A 14,877-nucleotide genomic window follows, 5' to 3' on the forward strand; every position below is an offset into this window, starting at 1 on the left:
CCCAAATCCATCCCAATTATAGGGTGGTTTCTCTTGCAGAAGTGTTCCAATATAAATTAAAGGTGACAGACCACAACCATACACAGTAAAATAAAACTCATAATCATTTCCACTAATTTTCCATTATGTTTTCTCTACATGAGGTGTTCAGAAATCCCAAACCAGTGAATATCAGTATTTGGCAACAAATTCAGGTGGAAACATTGACAACTCTTGCATGAGATATACATAGAACACCCAAAATTGCTTACTCACAAGCATAACTGAAAAGAAGAAACACCAAAAAGAAAATGAAGGAAACACAAGATATTGCACGATTACATTGTCAAGAGGCCCTAGCATATTCTTTGAACATCATGTATTGGAAGGCATCAGCCAAAACGGCTACGAATGCTACATAACTACATACTTCGAGTGTCAGGCATGCCCCCAACAGCGGAGCGCCCCCTCTTCTCAAGTGTTTGTATTCACCTCCTCTTTATCGATAGGTCTGCAGGTTTCTCCACCTGGGTAAAACAAGGGTAAACATTTCCAACTTAGCAATCAAAGTAGAAAATACATGTTCACCGGAATGTTAGCACACTTGAAGTGTGGATATTTGGAAGGAGAAGGGGCTAATAACCATGGAAAAAATAGCGCGCTATTCCAACGTTAATAGCACGCTATAGCATATCTGGAGAGCCGACGCTATGCTATTTTGGCGCTATAGCGCGCTATTCGCGTTAATAGCACGCTATAGCCTGCTAATAGCGTATTTTTAGACCCACGCTATTTTGTTATAGCGCCCTATTTTTTCCTTGCTAATAACACAAGCTCCAACAACGTAGAAAAAACAACAAATCTAGAATAGGTCGGTTCTTTAGCCACAAGGATCCAAATTGCATAAGGGTGACACACGGTAGTCCAAAAAGGCACTCTGTGAAAGGGATGGATGACAATATACTAAGAAAATTCCCCTCACAAAAGAATCAACAATCGCTTTTGATCAGTTAAATGGTGTAGCATCATGATGGAGAAAGAATAGAATCATGATGGAAAAAGAACATGCCCGATGTCGTGCTCGCTGAATCTTTGGACATTACAACATGTGTTGGTGTGTAATTCAGTATAGATGCTCAAGACAGTAGTGTCCTCTACTCCTCTATACTACTCTAGCTCTATCATTTATTTAGATAAACAAACACTCATGATACTTTGGATGGTCAGAGAAACTATAAAGACTTAAAAGTACTGAAAAAAATAAAGCTAGAAGAGAAAATGGTGCTGGGCTAGATTTTGGGATGGGGGAGTAGGCCCAACAGCCCGATTAACGATGACACTTGGAAATTGGTTTGTGGAGTAGCGGCTGTAGATTGGGTCGTGCGGGGTAGCGCATCAAAAGGAGGCTGTGCTCACGCTCGGCCACGACCGACAGATCTGGAACGTTGGATACATATATCAAATGGCTGAGGATGTCAAAACGCTGTGAGGCTCCCTAGATAGGTGAGTTTTACTGTTACTCAATTAGGTTTATTTCATCTAGTTGACACACCTTTTAAAGCTTTTGAATAAACTGAAATTTCTAAATGAAACAATGGAAAATTGGCAGTCATGAAAAAATATATTTTATTCCACTTAAATGTACATTAGTCTATTTATGTGAGTTCTTTTCCGTTTTCCATGTTTTAAATAGCATGGTAGAGGATTCTAGTGCATATGAGCAACTTGGTTCCTAAAGTACGAAAGGCTAAGAGAAAATTGTTTGTCATTTCTTAAATTTTAAGAGAGAAGTCTTGAGATTATCGACAAGTCATTGCCCTTGGATATCCCTACTCATGCTACCTCTTGGTCCAGTTGTTCCTTTGTTGCTTTTTCTTGGTCAAATCTCTTGTTTATGGTCTCTTTGATTTACAAGATTCTATAAAATGGGATTAGGAAAAGTGTAGTATTGGATTGGCATGCTATCGTTAATTCTTATTGTTTAAGAATGATGTTTCATAAAATGTATGAAAATCATAAGAATTCTAGAAAGAAGTAGGAGTTGATGAAAAAATTCCTCCAAAACATAGCACAACTAATTCTTTAGGAACTTCTCATGATTATAGTATCAAAAAAATCAAATAGTTACCATAGCAAAAATTTGTGAGTATTAGAATCCTCCAAATATGCTTTTTTTAATCGAAGAGGCCCTTGTGTTTTTTATAATTTTAGTGATCACCCTATATGCATGTTCTGTTCTTCCGTCTAACTTTTTGTATGATTTTTCCTACTTTCTTATCTCCTATGATCTGACTATTCCTAAATGTAAACGACATGAGAAACCACTTGAGAGGCCACTTCGCTTGAACTTACGAGGAAACTTTTTTTTTTGTCTGGTAGCTGGATTCACTCACGTGGTTTATCGAACAATGAATAGATCGTCAGCCTAGCTAACTTATGATCATCGCATAATCATTGTTACTAAGTACAATCAGGATTCTGGATGCAAAATTCAGAGGTCTTGATAGTGTAACCACTTGCAGTTAGTGTGTGTTGGTCCTCTTTTCCCTGTACGTAGGGCACGTAGCACAACACGTGATTTTGTTATAGGTGCTTTAAATGCAAGAATGCATTTACACAAAAGAACCATAATGCACGTACATATTATGCACTATTTTTTTGCGAGAAGGATCCAAATAAATTACTTATAAAAGTTCACAAGAAGTACAAAATACACCAAACATAACAAAAATTACGCTGAGGTCCTTCAATCACCTAACGACCAGCGACATTAGAGTGAGCCGCCGAGCACCGTTGTGGCCGCTCCCCTACGAGAGCCGGCTTGACTTTGTTATTGGCAACTGAGAAGTCTTCGTGAAAGTGCTCGTAGGGACCAACGCCCTAGAGCCGAACGGGATCCACCACTGCATGAAAGCAACGACCAGACTACTCGTTGTCATGTTTCATTGCCACCGGCGAGATCACCATGGACGAGGTGGACGTGCAGATAGGGAAACCTTATTTATATTTCTGTAGCGCCATCATTGAATTATAACGTCATTGTCAGTTGATCACACTCGAACTTTAGGGACCTAACATCCGGGAGAAGTGTAGTTCAAAGGTTCTCACAGAAGGTGGAAACTCGTCGTTTCCCGGTCGAAGATGGTGGAGACGGGGCGGATGAGGACGGCAGCTAGGGTGGAACATGTAGTAAGAGTGCGTCTTCTCGAATGCAAGTGTCGCTTTAATTTGTAGGCGCTTAAATGGTTTCATTATATATTTAGAAATACCGTTTTTTTACCAACTTAGTCATCAAATTTTCTGGACAAGCACGTATAGGCATAATATAAACACTGCCGTGTGCTTAATCGTCAAATTTCGACCTTTCCTTGAATCGCATTGCATCTTCCTCGCACGTTTGGTCACATGTTCTTATCATGACTCGACTTAACGGGTGAATACTTAATATACAACTTACCTCGACATTTCTAAAAAAAGTAATTCGTTGCACAGTCATTGTCCCCTTGACCTAATTAAACAAAACAGATCTGAACCTAGTCAAACCAAAATGCCTCGGAAGTAACAGTAAGGAGGAATCTGAATCACGATCGAAAGCAAGAAAAAAACTGTTGTCCGCTAGCACATATAGTGCCGAATGAAGTTGCTGAAGCAGCCGCCCCACTTGGATACCGATCATCCAAACATATCCAACACTCCAAATCCTCCGTGGTCCATGGCCGATCACTGCCGATCGACTGTACTAATGTGCAACTAACTTAGCAGCCTCGAGAGACAGCATAATTAAAGTCAGCTAAGTCTGTTGCTGTTGCTGCGGCTGGAAGAATGGTGGTAGATCGATGAGTTAGCTTAGCTGGGACACCTCTCGCACATCGGCCATTAAGTCCCCCTAATTAATCTCTCCAAGTGCCTCTACCACCATTTTCGTATCAAGCGGTTCAGAATCTGGTGGGTTAAATGGCGCACAGGAAGAGCGCAGTGGAGAAGACGACCGGAAACGAACACCTGTCGCAGCGCCATGATGGTGTGTTTGGTACCTCAGATTTGGACAGGGCCACAGTGAACAGACTGAATGCCCATGCTAGCTAGATCTTGCAGGACATGTCCAGGAAGATGATATAAACAAGAATATTCCGGCCAGGCGGTACAAAATGTATCAAGGTTGCAATTTTGATGTCAGTACGTACTGATGATACTTTGTACATGGTTGTAGGCAGGGAAATGGCATAAGAGATCACCGATTAATCACCAGCAAAACCCTATCAAGAAATGCTCATTACAAGCTCGATGATCAACAAAAGGCACAGGAAGACATACATGTCTATCTGTACGTGTGTGTGTGTAGATTACTGCTGTGCAATGTAGATTCTGTCATGATCAGGAGTCGGTTTCTTGCCTCGTCCTCGGCGGCGACGCCCACGGCGGGGCGTTTTCCGTCGGGGACGCGGAGCCGGCGCGGAGGCCAGGGAGCCGCCTGCCGCCGCTGCGGCGCCACTGCCAGATCTTGGACACCGAGAAGCTGTCGCCGCGGCTGACGGCGCAGACCTTCTTGCCCTGCTCGTCGCCGCTCGCCGCAGCCGCGCCCGGACGCATGGCCGCGCTGCCATCGCCGGGCCGCCAGCGCACGGACACCACGAGGCTGTCGTCGGCCAGCACGTACTGGTAGGAGGAGGCCATGGAGAAGCACCTCCTCCCGTCGAGGTGGCTGCTGGTGCCCGTCTCGCCGTCGGCGGTGGCGCTGCCCTGCACGTTCTTGAACCGGCCGAGCCTGACGGGGAGCGTGACGGGTTCCTTCGGCGCGTCCTCCAGCTTCTGCTCCTCGATGTCCGGCTCAGCAGCAGAGGCGTCCCCCGCCGCGCCGGCGAGCGCGCGGGACGAGAGCACGGTGCGGCAGAGCGGGCATGTGGCGCTGGAGGCGAGCCAGGTGTCGATGCAGCCGACGTGGAACGCGTGGCCGCAGGGCGGGAGCAGGCGGAGGCGGTCGTCGGCGGCGAACTCGGTGAGGCAGACGGCGCAGTCGAACTGCCGCTTGGCGCCCTTGGTGGCGGACAGCTCGGCGTAGGCGAAGGCTGGCAACGCGTCGATGGCGGCCTGGTCGAGCCCCGGGCCGGCGCCGGCCTCGTGCAGGTGGAAGAGCTGCTGCAGCTGCCGCTCCACGGCCTCCGCCCTGGCATTGTTGCGGTGGGTCTTGATGAAGAGGCGGCGCAGGACGTGGAGCAGCCCCGACGCGAGCAGCACCACGGCCAGCACCACCGTGATGAACAACACCGCGGGCGTGATCCTGGCCGCCGCCGCCGACGGCCGGGCGTCCGGCCTCGCGACGGCTGCCGGCGGCGATACAGCCGGCGCGGACGCGTGAGATGTCGAAGCGCCCAGGAAACCACCGCTGCTCTTGATCTCGTGGGCAAGAAACGACCAGCCTAACCTCTTCACCGGCGCCATGCTCCTCCCTCCCGCACCAACACAGCACTCATCCACGACAAAACCCGGAAAAAGAAATACGCGCCTATATATCCACTAGCACGATCCCAGATAGCTATATACCTAGATGAATCAGTTGGGACGGAACAATCAGGCAGCCGGTAGAGCAGGAAGCTACCAAACCGGAAAAGAAACAAAAGATCCCTCGAACAAGTCAGCCAGCGGCCGGTAGAGGAGGAAGCTACCAAACAAACACCTAGTACCGAAAAGCTCTTTCCGCGCGCGACGAAGCTCAATATTGTACTATCCTGCTCCTGCTCCTGCTCGGTCGTCTTCCTCCTCTGTCTTATTGCGATGCGTATTACTAGCGGCTCTCTCCCTCGCTCCTACTTCTAACCAGGTCTCAATCACTTCGTGTATGTATGTATGGATGGATGGATCGATGGGTAGGCGATCGGGCCGTGCCCCGGGCGGCGGTTAGCGGGGCGTTTTCTATTGCGGTGCTCTGGTGGTTGGAAGATACCTGCGTCGCGTGAGGGAGGGGAACCACGTGAAGCTTCTTCCGTTTCAGCTGTTTCGGGCTCAGCTACATACGGAAAGTGCGGGGAATTAATAGGAGGGAACAGCATGTCAGCGTTGGAGGTGGTTGCGCCGGAGACGATGGAGCGATCGAGCTATCGAGCTAGTGTGCATTTGCCATCCATCCATGGATCGATCTCGATCATTCCTCGCCCAAGTTTCCGGCCGGAGCATAATGGTCGCGACAGCGACGGCGGAAGGCGAGACCGCTGGATGGATCGGCACCGGCGGAGAGAGATCCAGGCTCTGTCCGAATTCAGGTCGACCAACCGCAATTTCAGCGCGCGGGGCCGGGAGGACCATCGATATACGTACGTCGCGTACATCGTTACCTGTACACCGATGTGGAATGTGACGGTATTCTCTACAGGCTTACGCCACCACTGATACCTGCTCCGTACGTGGGAACTTGCAAGAAACAGTTCCGATACTGGGCGCCGATTTATTTCAGACAACAAATGTACTGTATTTGTTTTCATCTGTTTTGCTCAGCTGCAGATAGAAAATGGTGTTGTGTCCTCTCCTGTCCGTTTGCTGCGGGGATGAACCTCCGCGGGATGCATTTTTTCATTTCGTATTGCATAATATAGACATCATTTACATAGGGCAAAAAAAAACAAAAATATATAACACCAACTAAGATAGCTAGGTTTAGTGGCCTAAACATACTCCTCGTCATTGATGGTGATGATCACCGGCGGCGACCACGGCCATAGTGGTGTAGGAGACGGTGGCCAGTGCATCGTCCAGCTATGGCACCATCTACTTCTGCTCCTTGTACACGCGGGCACGTCCATGTGGACATACACCCGTTGGCGCAGAGGCGGTGGCGACCCTCAATTGTGACCCTCGTAAGAGGACCTGGCATCATGGTTGTTGTGGCCGCCCTTCTTCCACGGCCAAGAGCCCTTCTTTGTCATGCCAGCGATAGGGAAGCTAGGGTTTTCGGTCTCTGCTGCTCGAAGTTGAAGTGGGGACTACTAGAGTGGGGATGTGAATGCGGCGGCATCGTCCTCGGTATTAAAAAGGATCAGCCTGTATGCTGCATTAATGGTGGGGCAGCAGCGAGCGGCTGTGGCCTTAATGGCTATGTAGAAGACGACCGGGCGTAAGGTTGCTGCCACATGGGCCCAGGGTGGAGATCATGTCTATCTTCTGTCCACGTGAGCGCATTTCTGGCCTAGTATGGCTCAAATATGGGCAAAGATGCTTCACTATATGAGATCATGTCCGTTTGCTCACCCCACTGGGTTGCAAAAACGGTGTTGATTTGTGCGAACCAAAACATATTGCCCTAGTCCGTTTGGGTCGGCTCGCTGTTGGAGATGTGAATGATACGTGGCAGGCACAGACAGGTGTCAAGCACCATGCCATCGTGTTGCGGCATCTGATCATGGTCATGGACGGTTTCTGGACCGCGTGTGCTGACAGTTAGCACGGACGACGCCCTCATGTCCGCTTCGGTATGCCATTGCACATCGGATTCATGGGAAGACATCAGGCGTCTGAACTATTGTACTCCTTCCGTTCAAGAAAGGTTGTCTGAGATTTATCAAAATTTATTTGTATTGATAAATCTCAGACAACCTCGACAGGATAGAGGGAGTAGTACATGCCTCATAGGCTCCTACAACGGTGCCAAGTCAGCGTGCTAAGAAACGGACAGGAGAAGTTGGCGCATTGGTAGCGTGGCTTGTCAACATGTGGGCATGTGGCGCTCAAGTCAAACCCAGCCAACCGTACGATCGAGTAGGGGTAATCATCGGCCGTCCTTGCAGCTTTGTTCGATTTCGACGTGTGGATAGCCCCGGCCGGAGTTTCAGTCTAGCTAGCATGTTACTCTTGTTGGTTGGCTCTGTTTATATGCGTTTAAAAACTTGTGAGATTATCCTGTTGGTCGCCTACTGAAGTGGATCGGCAGATGCTAGGCGAATTCCCTTTCTGGCGGTTGATCGCCAGAGCGCTCAGTTTCCACGAAACAATCCCCGCGCCCACCTAAGTGGTTTTGTCGTATTCTGAGCGGGCCGGAAAAAATGTCCACGAAACACGCCCGCGCCCACCTAGGTGGTTTTGTCGTATTCTGAGCGGGCCGGAAAAAATGAAACGCTACCCGCAGGATTCGAAACTGCAACCTCTGGCTCACACGCGCGAGGTGCGCCTACCAGGCTAACCATTTGAGCTACTCATCATTCACGTTACAAATAGAGACGAATTGTTTTTGTACTATTCATTGTACATGTTAGAAACATACAAATATGAACTTTATTTTCGCAAATTCTCTTTTGTGATTTTTTCATTTGTATCAGTTATTTTCGATTGCTTAAATTTATCCTAGCTATGCAATTTTTTTCAATTCCCTTTATACAATTCCCTTTTCAGTTACATTTTGTACAATTCCCTTTCTTTATTGCTATGTAAGCTAATTCATGTTTCTTTTAACCAACTATTATAATTCCCTTTTTCGGGTTTGTGGTTTTTAGGGGGGAAATAACGGGTGGGAAATTCACTTGCAACTCAAATGAACTACCACTTGCTACTCAAAATAAGTATCATTTTTAAGTTGTAAGGTAAAAAAAAGTTGCTAAAATATTCTAAATTAAATTAAACTTTTAGGGTTGCTAGGTATTTATATTTACCTTTGATAGATAACATGCACCGAGTTGATAACTTCTATACAAACAAAAAGGAGTCTCTAAAATATTCTAAATGAAATTAATTTTTTAGGGTTGAAAGTTATTTATTTTACTATTGATAAATAATGGGTCACCGGGTTGATAGGTCGCAAACTAAAAAGGATTCACTAAAATATTCTAAATGAAATACTTTTTAGGGTTGGTCGTTATTCATATTTACCGGTGATAAATAACGGTACACCGGGTTGATAGCTTGTAAATTCTAAATAAAATAAATTTTAGGATTGATAGTTATTTATTTTTACCATTGATAAATAACGGGTCACCGGGTTGATAGTTTGCAAACTAAAAAGGGTCACTAAAATATTCTAAATGAAATAATTTTTTGGGTTGGTAGTTATTCATATTTTGCCGGTGATAAATAACGGGGCACCGGGTTGATAGCTTGTAAAATAAAATAATCGCTAAATATTCTAAATAAAATACTTTTTAGGGTTGATAGTTATTTATTTTTACCATTGATAAATAACGAGTCACCGGGTTGATAGTTTGCAAACTAAAAAGGATCACTAAAATATTCTAAATGAAATCATTTTTATGGTTGGTAGTTATTCATATTTTGCCGGTGATAAATAACGGGGCACCGGGTTGATAGCTTGTAAAATAAAATAATCGCTAAATATTCTAAATAAAATACGTTTTAGGGTTGATAGTTATTTATTTTTACCATTGATAAATAACGGGTCACCGGGTTGATAGTTTGCAAACTAAAAAGGGTCACTAAAATATTCTAAATGAAATCATTTTTAGGGTTGGTAGTTATTCATATTTGCCGGTGATAAATAACGGGGCACCGGGTTGATAGCTTGTAAAATAAAATAATCGCTAAATATTCTAAATAAAATACTTTTTAGGGCTGATAGTTTTTTATTTTTATCATTGATAAATAACGGGTCACCGGGTTGATAGCTTGTAAATTAAAAATAATCGCTAAATATTTTTAAGTAAAATACTTTTTAGGGTTGGTAGTCATTTATTTTTACTATTGATAAATAATGGGGTACCGGGTTGATAGCTTGCAAACTAAAAAATAGTCGCTAAAATATTGCAAATGAAATCAACTTTTTAGGGTTGATAGTTATTTATATTTCCCGTTGATAAATAATGGGGCACCGGGTTGATAGCTTTGTTAACAAAATACGCTAAAATATTCTAAATGAAATTAGCATTGGTAGTTATTTACATTTTCCGTTGGTAAATAACGGAGTACTAGGTTGATAGCTTGTAAACTAAAAAAAGAGTTGATAAAATATTCTTAATAAAATTAGCTTTTTAGGGTTGGTAGTCATTTATTTTTACTATTGATAAATAATGGGGTACCGGGTTGATAGCTTGCAAACTAAAAAATAGTCGCTAAAATATTGCAAATGAAATCAACTTTGTAGGGTTGATAGTTATTTATATTTCCCATTGTTAAATAAAGGGGCACCGGGTTGATAGCTTTGTAAACTAAAAAAAAGACGCTAAAATATTTTAAATAAAATTAGCGTTGGTAGTTATTTACATTTTCCGTTGGTAAATAACGGAGTACTAGGTTGATAGCTTGTAAAATAAAAAAAGAGTTAATAAAATATTTTTAATAAAATTAGCTTTTTTGGGTTGGTAGTTATTTATATTTATCGTTGATAAATAATGGGACAACGGGTTGATAGCTTATAACTAAAAAAAAATCGTTAAAATATTCTAAAGAAAATTAACTTTTAGGGTTGGTAGTTATTTATATTTACTATTCATAAATAACGGGGCACGGGTTTGATAGATTGTAAGCTAAAAAAAATTGCTAGCATATTTTAAATGATATTAACGTTTTAAAGTTGGTACTTAATTATTTTTACTGTAGAAAAAATGCCCAAAATGCAAATACCCGTGTTGATAAGTTTTATGAATTTTACTTCTGCCACGTTATTTATAATGTATAAAACTATTCCGTCTCCAACTTATGCATGAACTGTTTGGTGGAGGAGCTGGTTCGTCCGTGTCTCCTTGTGCGCGTGATCGCGGGTTCGATTCCCGGCTGGAGCGGCCGATCCCTAGGTAGGGCCGCCCGATGCTAGGAGGGATGAAGATCGTAGAGACGAGGGAAACAGAACTTGCTTGTGACTATTTTTATAGGACCAGGCTAGGCAGCATCCGGTGCTGGTTTATCCATTCCAGCATCCGGATGTTAATTTGCTTTACCCAGCATCCGGATCCTACTTTGGTGTATTTAGCATCCGACCAGTAAAAAAGGAGGTTGCACATGAGAAAAAAGCAGATAGCAGTGCGCGAGATGCGCTTGGCGAACTACTCAATTATTCTTCTGTTACCTGACACATCTTAGGGCTGACCAGGTCCACCCGTTACTATTTGTTGTCTTCTTCCTCCATGAATACATGGAGATACATAAAAAATCCATAAACGTGTAAAACATAGAAAAATATGTATGTGCCGGATCACCCCACTAAGGTCTGCATCGATTTAAACTGTAGAAAAATCATAGGTGCAATAAGCAATATCTAGTAACCCTAAATCAACTTAGTTGGATTCATAGATCCTAGTTGTATGGATTAGAGAACAAACTTGAAACAACTTAGATAACAAGAAAAAAACTTAGGTCCTTGAAATCAAGGACAACAATCCCTACAACAACTAATTTAGATTTAGAGTTCCTGTGAGGATACAACATATAGCAAACCTGCATCAACTTTGATAGACAAGTAAAACTAAGTTTCATGCAACAAAAAGAAAAATTTCGAAAACAAACTTGGTTGCATATCCACTAAAACCCCATGTGCGACTACAGTAGCTGCAGCTGCAACTACATTAGTTCAGGGTGCGGCTGCAGTAGAGTCTGTCGTGATGGCTAGATGTCAAATGTTCTTTCCTGAAAAACATATACCAAAGAGAAGAAATATCATTTTGCTGATCGTCTTGTCATACAACCGAAAAGCGATCGACTAAAGCAAACTTAAGCAAATTTATGGTTGCCTTATCAAACACCTGAAATCCTAGTTCGAATATATACACGAAACAACTTAATATGATACATCAAGTAAAATGATATACTTAAGAGCTTGACTCCTAGAAACTACTTGTTTTAATTAATATCATTGTTCAAATCATGAAGGCATTGCATGTATAAACAAAAAAAGCAATTTACTGTGAAAAAAGCAATTTAGTCAAATTCAGTAAACAACTTAAGCGAGTTCAACAAAACAACTCTGAGTAGTTAGATTATGTGCACAACTTAATCATGTTGAACAAACACAACTTATTGAAATCCAGTATACAACTTACTAGACCATAGGATACAACACAAACGAAAGAGTATATTGACAATAACAACTTAGTTAGAATCCGTGCACAACTTAAGCATGTTGGACAAAACAACTTAATGAAATCTAGCATAGAACTTACTAAAAACAAAGGATTAAACCAACTAACGCATACTGAGTTAGTTGATATCAACTTGGTAAGGTGATAGGAACAACTTAGTTAGATCACTATGTAAACTCGGAACATTGCTTGTAAAAGAGCTTGGTTAGCAAATAAGAACAACTTAGTTCAACAGTGGAAACAACTTAAGCATCTTGATGGAAGAAACTTAATAAAACCTGTTATGTAACTTAGGGACATAGGAACAATAACTTGGTTAGGTGATAAAAACTACTTAGTTACATGGTAGAAGCAACTTAAGCATGTTGATACAAGCAACTCAATTAAATCACGGCATAAACTCGGTATATTGCTTGTAAAATAACTGGAAGATAACTTGGTTAGATGGTGGAACCAAATTAATCAAGTTGATAGAAGCAACTTCATTAAATCAGTACGCGATACTTCGGACATTGCTTGTAAAACAGCTTGGTTAGGTGATAAAACACAACTTAGTTACATGGTTGAAACAACTTAAGCACTTGCTAAAAAAAGCATCTTCTTGGAAAACAAAAAAAAGCATCTTCTTGGAAAACAATTTTTTAGGTGTTCCTGGAAACTCGCCGTTGTCGACCACACGTCGTGTGCACCTGCACTTTACAAATAATTCTCACGCCAAGAAGGTCGTAGTTCCATGATATGATAGTAGAGCTAGATGAGGCCGCGGGTTGGGATCACTCCATCACATACACATTAGGAACGTTTATTTCACTAACCAACTTAACCATGTTTCAACACCAACTTAATAAAATAAGAATGCAAAACTTAATGATGGTGCTAAAAGAAATAACTTACTAGCAATTAAAGACAACTAAGGCATGCTGACAGAGTTGCAACTATGTTGGTTTTAATAACCAACTTAACCATGTTTGAAACCCAACTTAATTAGATAAGGATGCAAAACGATGCGAAACTTAATAATGGTGCTGAAAAATAGCTTAAGTAGCAGTTAAACACAACTAAGGAATGTTGACAGAGAAGCAACTAATATGAATTCAACAAACTAAGCCTTGTTGGTCAAGCAACTAAATGGAAATCATTAGACAACTTAATAGAAAATACGACTGTGGTGGATTCCAGTACCCAACTTAGATATATTGAGCACTACAACTTAATGTAAATCAGTGTGCAACTAAGAAAGGCGGTAGTATAGGGAAATATATATAAACTTAAGTAGAAAAATAAAATAAACAATTAAGTTCAATTAAGTAACCAACTAAACTAAGTTGAATAAGCCAATTTAATTAAAAAGTGAAAAACTTAAAAAGGGGTAGTGCTCAAGAAAAATAAATGAACTCAACTAGAATTTAGAATCATGCTACGTTTCTTTCATACATGCACTCCATGGTTTTTGAGTTGATGTATAGTCGTTGTATACTCGCGGAGTCGTTTTCTAAAAATGGCGGCGACTCGCGACTATACATCGACTTATGGTGACTCTACACGTTTTTTGCTCGACTATACATGAGTCGCAGGGTTTGGGGACTCACTTTTGAGTCGCGACTCAAAAACCATGATGCACTGTAAAATAGGTCGATCGCACCTTACTTGTGGAACAACACATTGCAAACAAAAACACCAGCGACATAAAACAAGTGTTGCCCGCATTATTTGGGTCGCACCAATCTGCCGGCAGGCACCGACCATTCGAAACAGTGCACACGCTGCAAGGGCATTGCTTGGGCGCAAACATAGAAAAAAGCAGCGCGTGCTCCATGAGACCATATCGCTAGGTTCCGCATTATCTGCTGGCAACGAAACATCAACTATTCCGACTGAAACTATGCTGCTACTACTGCATAGCAACGCATCTAGAATTTTTTTGGCTGACGGTCCAAAGCTAACATTCGCTGTCGGACCGTCTTCTCCAGCATAGGAGCAAGAAGTTCCATGTTGAAAACGAAAAATGAAACAAAGGTACATATGAACCTAAGAAAAGATAGGGATAATCTCTATTATACCATAAAAGGATTCATCGGTAGTGCTATCAGGAGAATGCTGTCAACTCCTACATAAATATGAGGGACATGTACAGAACAGATTCGTTGGGCAATGGGAACCGAGAGGTTGAACCACCAGCAGATTGTGCCATAGATTGCTAATTCACACCATCTAAAACAAACAACAGTACAGATGCTAAAAGGGAAAAAACCTTGAGCTGGGAGTGTAACCTCGATATGAATTCCCATATCCTACTAACGAACATGGCCTGAATTGCACTACTGCTGAGCACGAATCGAGTGTTATACTAGTTGGATTTGAGCGTACCAAGCTCACCTTAGGTAGTCGATGTGGAGAATCTTCGCAGCCTGAGCACCCCAGCATCCTCGCACGAGGCTCGAACCTGCGCCGAAGAATTCACCGCCCTCGCACGAGTCTAGCTCTTCGAAGCAGATTGCGCATCACTTCCCCTAGCCCGCTCTTGGATGCTGCGCTCCCCACATAAACGACTGGCTTGCTCTTCGACTCAAATCACGCAGCCGCACCGCAAGGATCCCGTTCAAGACGAGCGCCTCACCCCGGCACAAAAGCCTCGCTCGAACCCCGCCCCTCCACCAAGGAGCACAACGCAGTCACGCGCCGCCGCCGCCGCCGGGCCGCCGCCACCGATCGAGGAATCGCCTGGAGCATCTCCGCGAACCCTAACTAAAATGGGGAACGACACGAGAGAAACTGAGATGGGGAAGATTGAGAGAGAGAGAGCGGCCGCGTATCCCACGTCTACCTCCTGGACATACGGTGGACCCACCTGGGGGATGTCGGGGCCCAGGTGCCGACATGTCGGAGCGACGTG

General features: G+C 43.2%; 1 protein-coding gene and 1 long non-coding RNA gene across 2 annotated transcripts; both read right to left on the reverse strand.

The window, feature by feature from the left end:
* Positions 1–4,316: 4,316 nt before the first annotated feature.
* LOC124656186 (RING-H2 finger protein ATL46-like) lies at positions 4,317–5,733 on the reverse strand. Its single transcript, XM_047194977.1, has one exon. The coding sequence runs from the start codon at positions 5,416–5,418 to the stop codon at positions 4,354–4,356; it is 1,065 nt and encodes a 354-aa protein (XP_047050933.1). The 5' UTR covers positions 5,419–5,733; the 3' UTR covers positions 4,317–4,353.
* Positions 5,734–11,168: 5,435 nt separating this feature from the next.
* On the reverse strand, positions 11,169–14,620 carry LOC124654565. The gene is made up of 2 exons (XR_006988384.1): positions 14,361–14,620; positions 11,169–11,532 (listed from the first exon to the last, which is right to left on the reverse strand). It is a non-coding gene; the product is annotated as an uncharacterized LOC124654565 (long non-coding RNA).
* Between the last annotated feature and the right edge of the window lie 257 nt (positions 14,621–14,877).

Source organism: Lolium rigidum, chromosome 5 (assembly GCF_022539505.1).
Source record: "Lolium rigidum isolate FL_2022 chromosome 5, APGP_CSIRO_Lrig_0.1, whole genome shotgun sequence".
NCBI classification, from domain to species: domain Eukaryota; kingdom Viridiplantae; phylum Streptophyta; class Magnoliopsida; order Poales; family Poaceae; genus Lolium; species Lolium rigidum.

Excerpts from the sequence above, each read along its gene's own strand:
- LOC124656186 (XM_047194977.1), bottom strand. The coding sequence starts at position 5,418 with ATGGCGCCGGTGAAGAGGTTAGGCTGGTCGTTTCTTGCCCACGAGATC.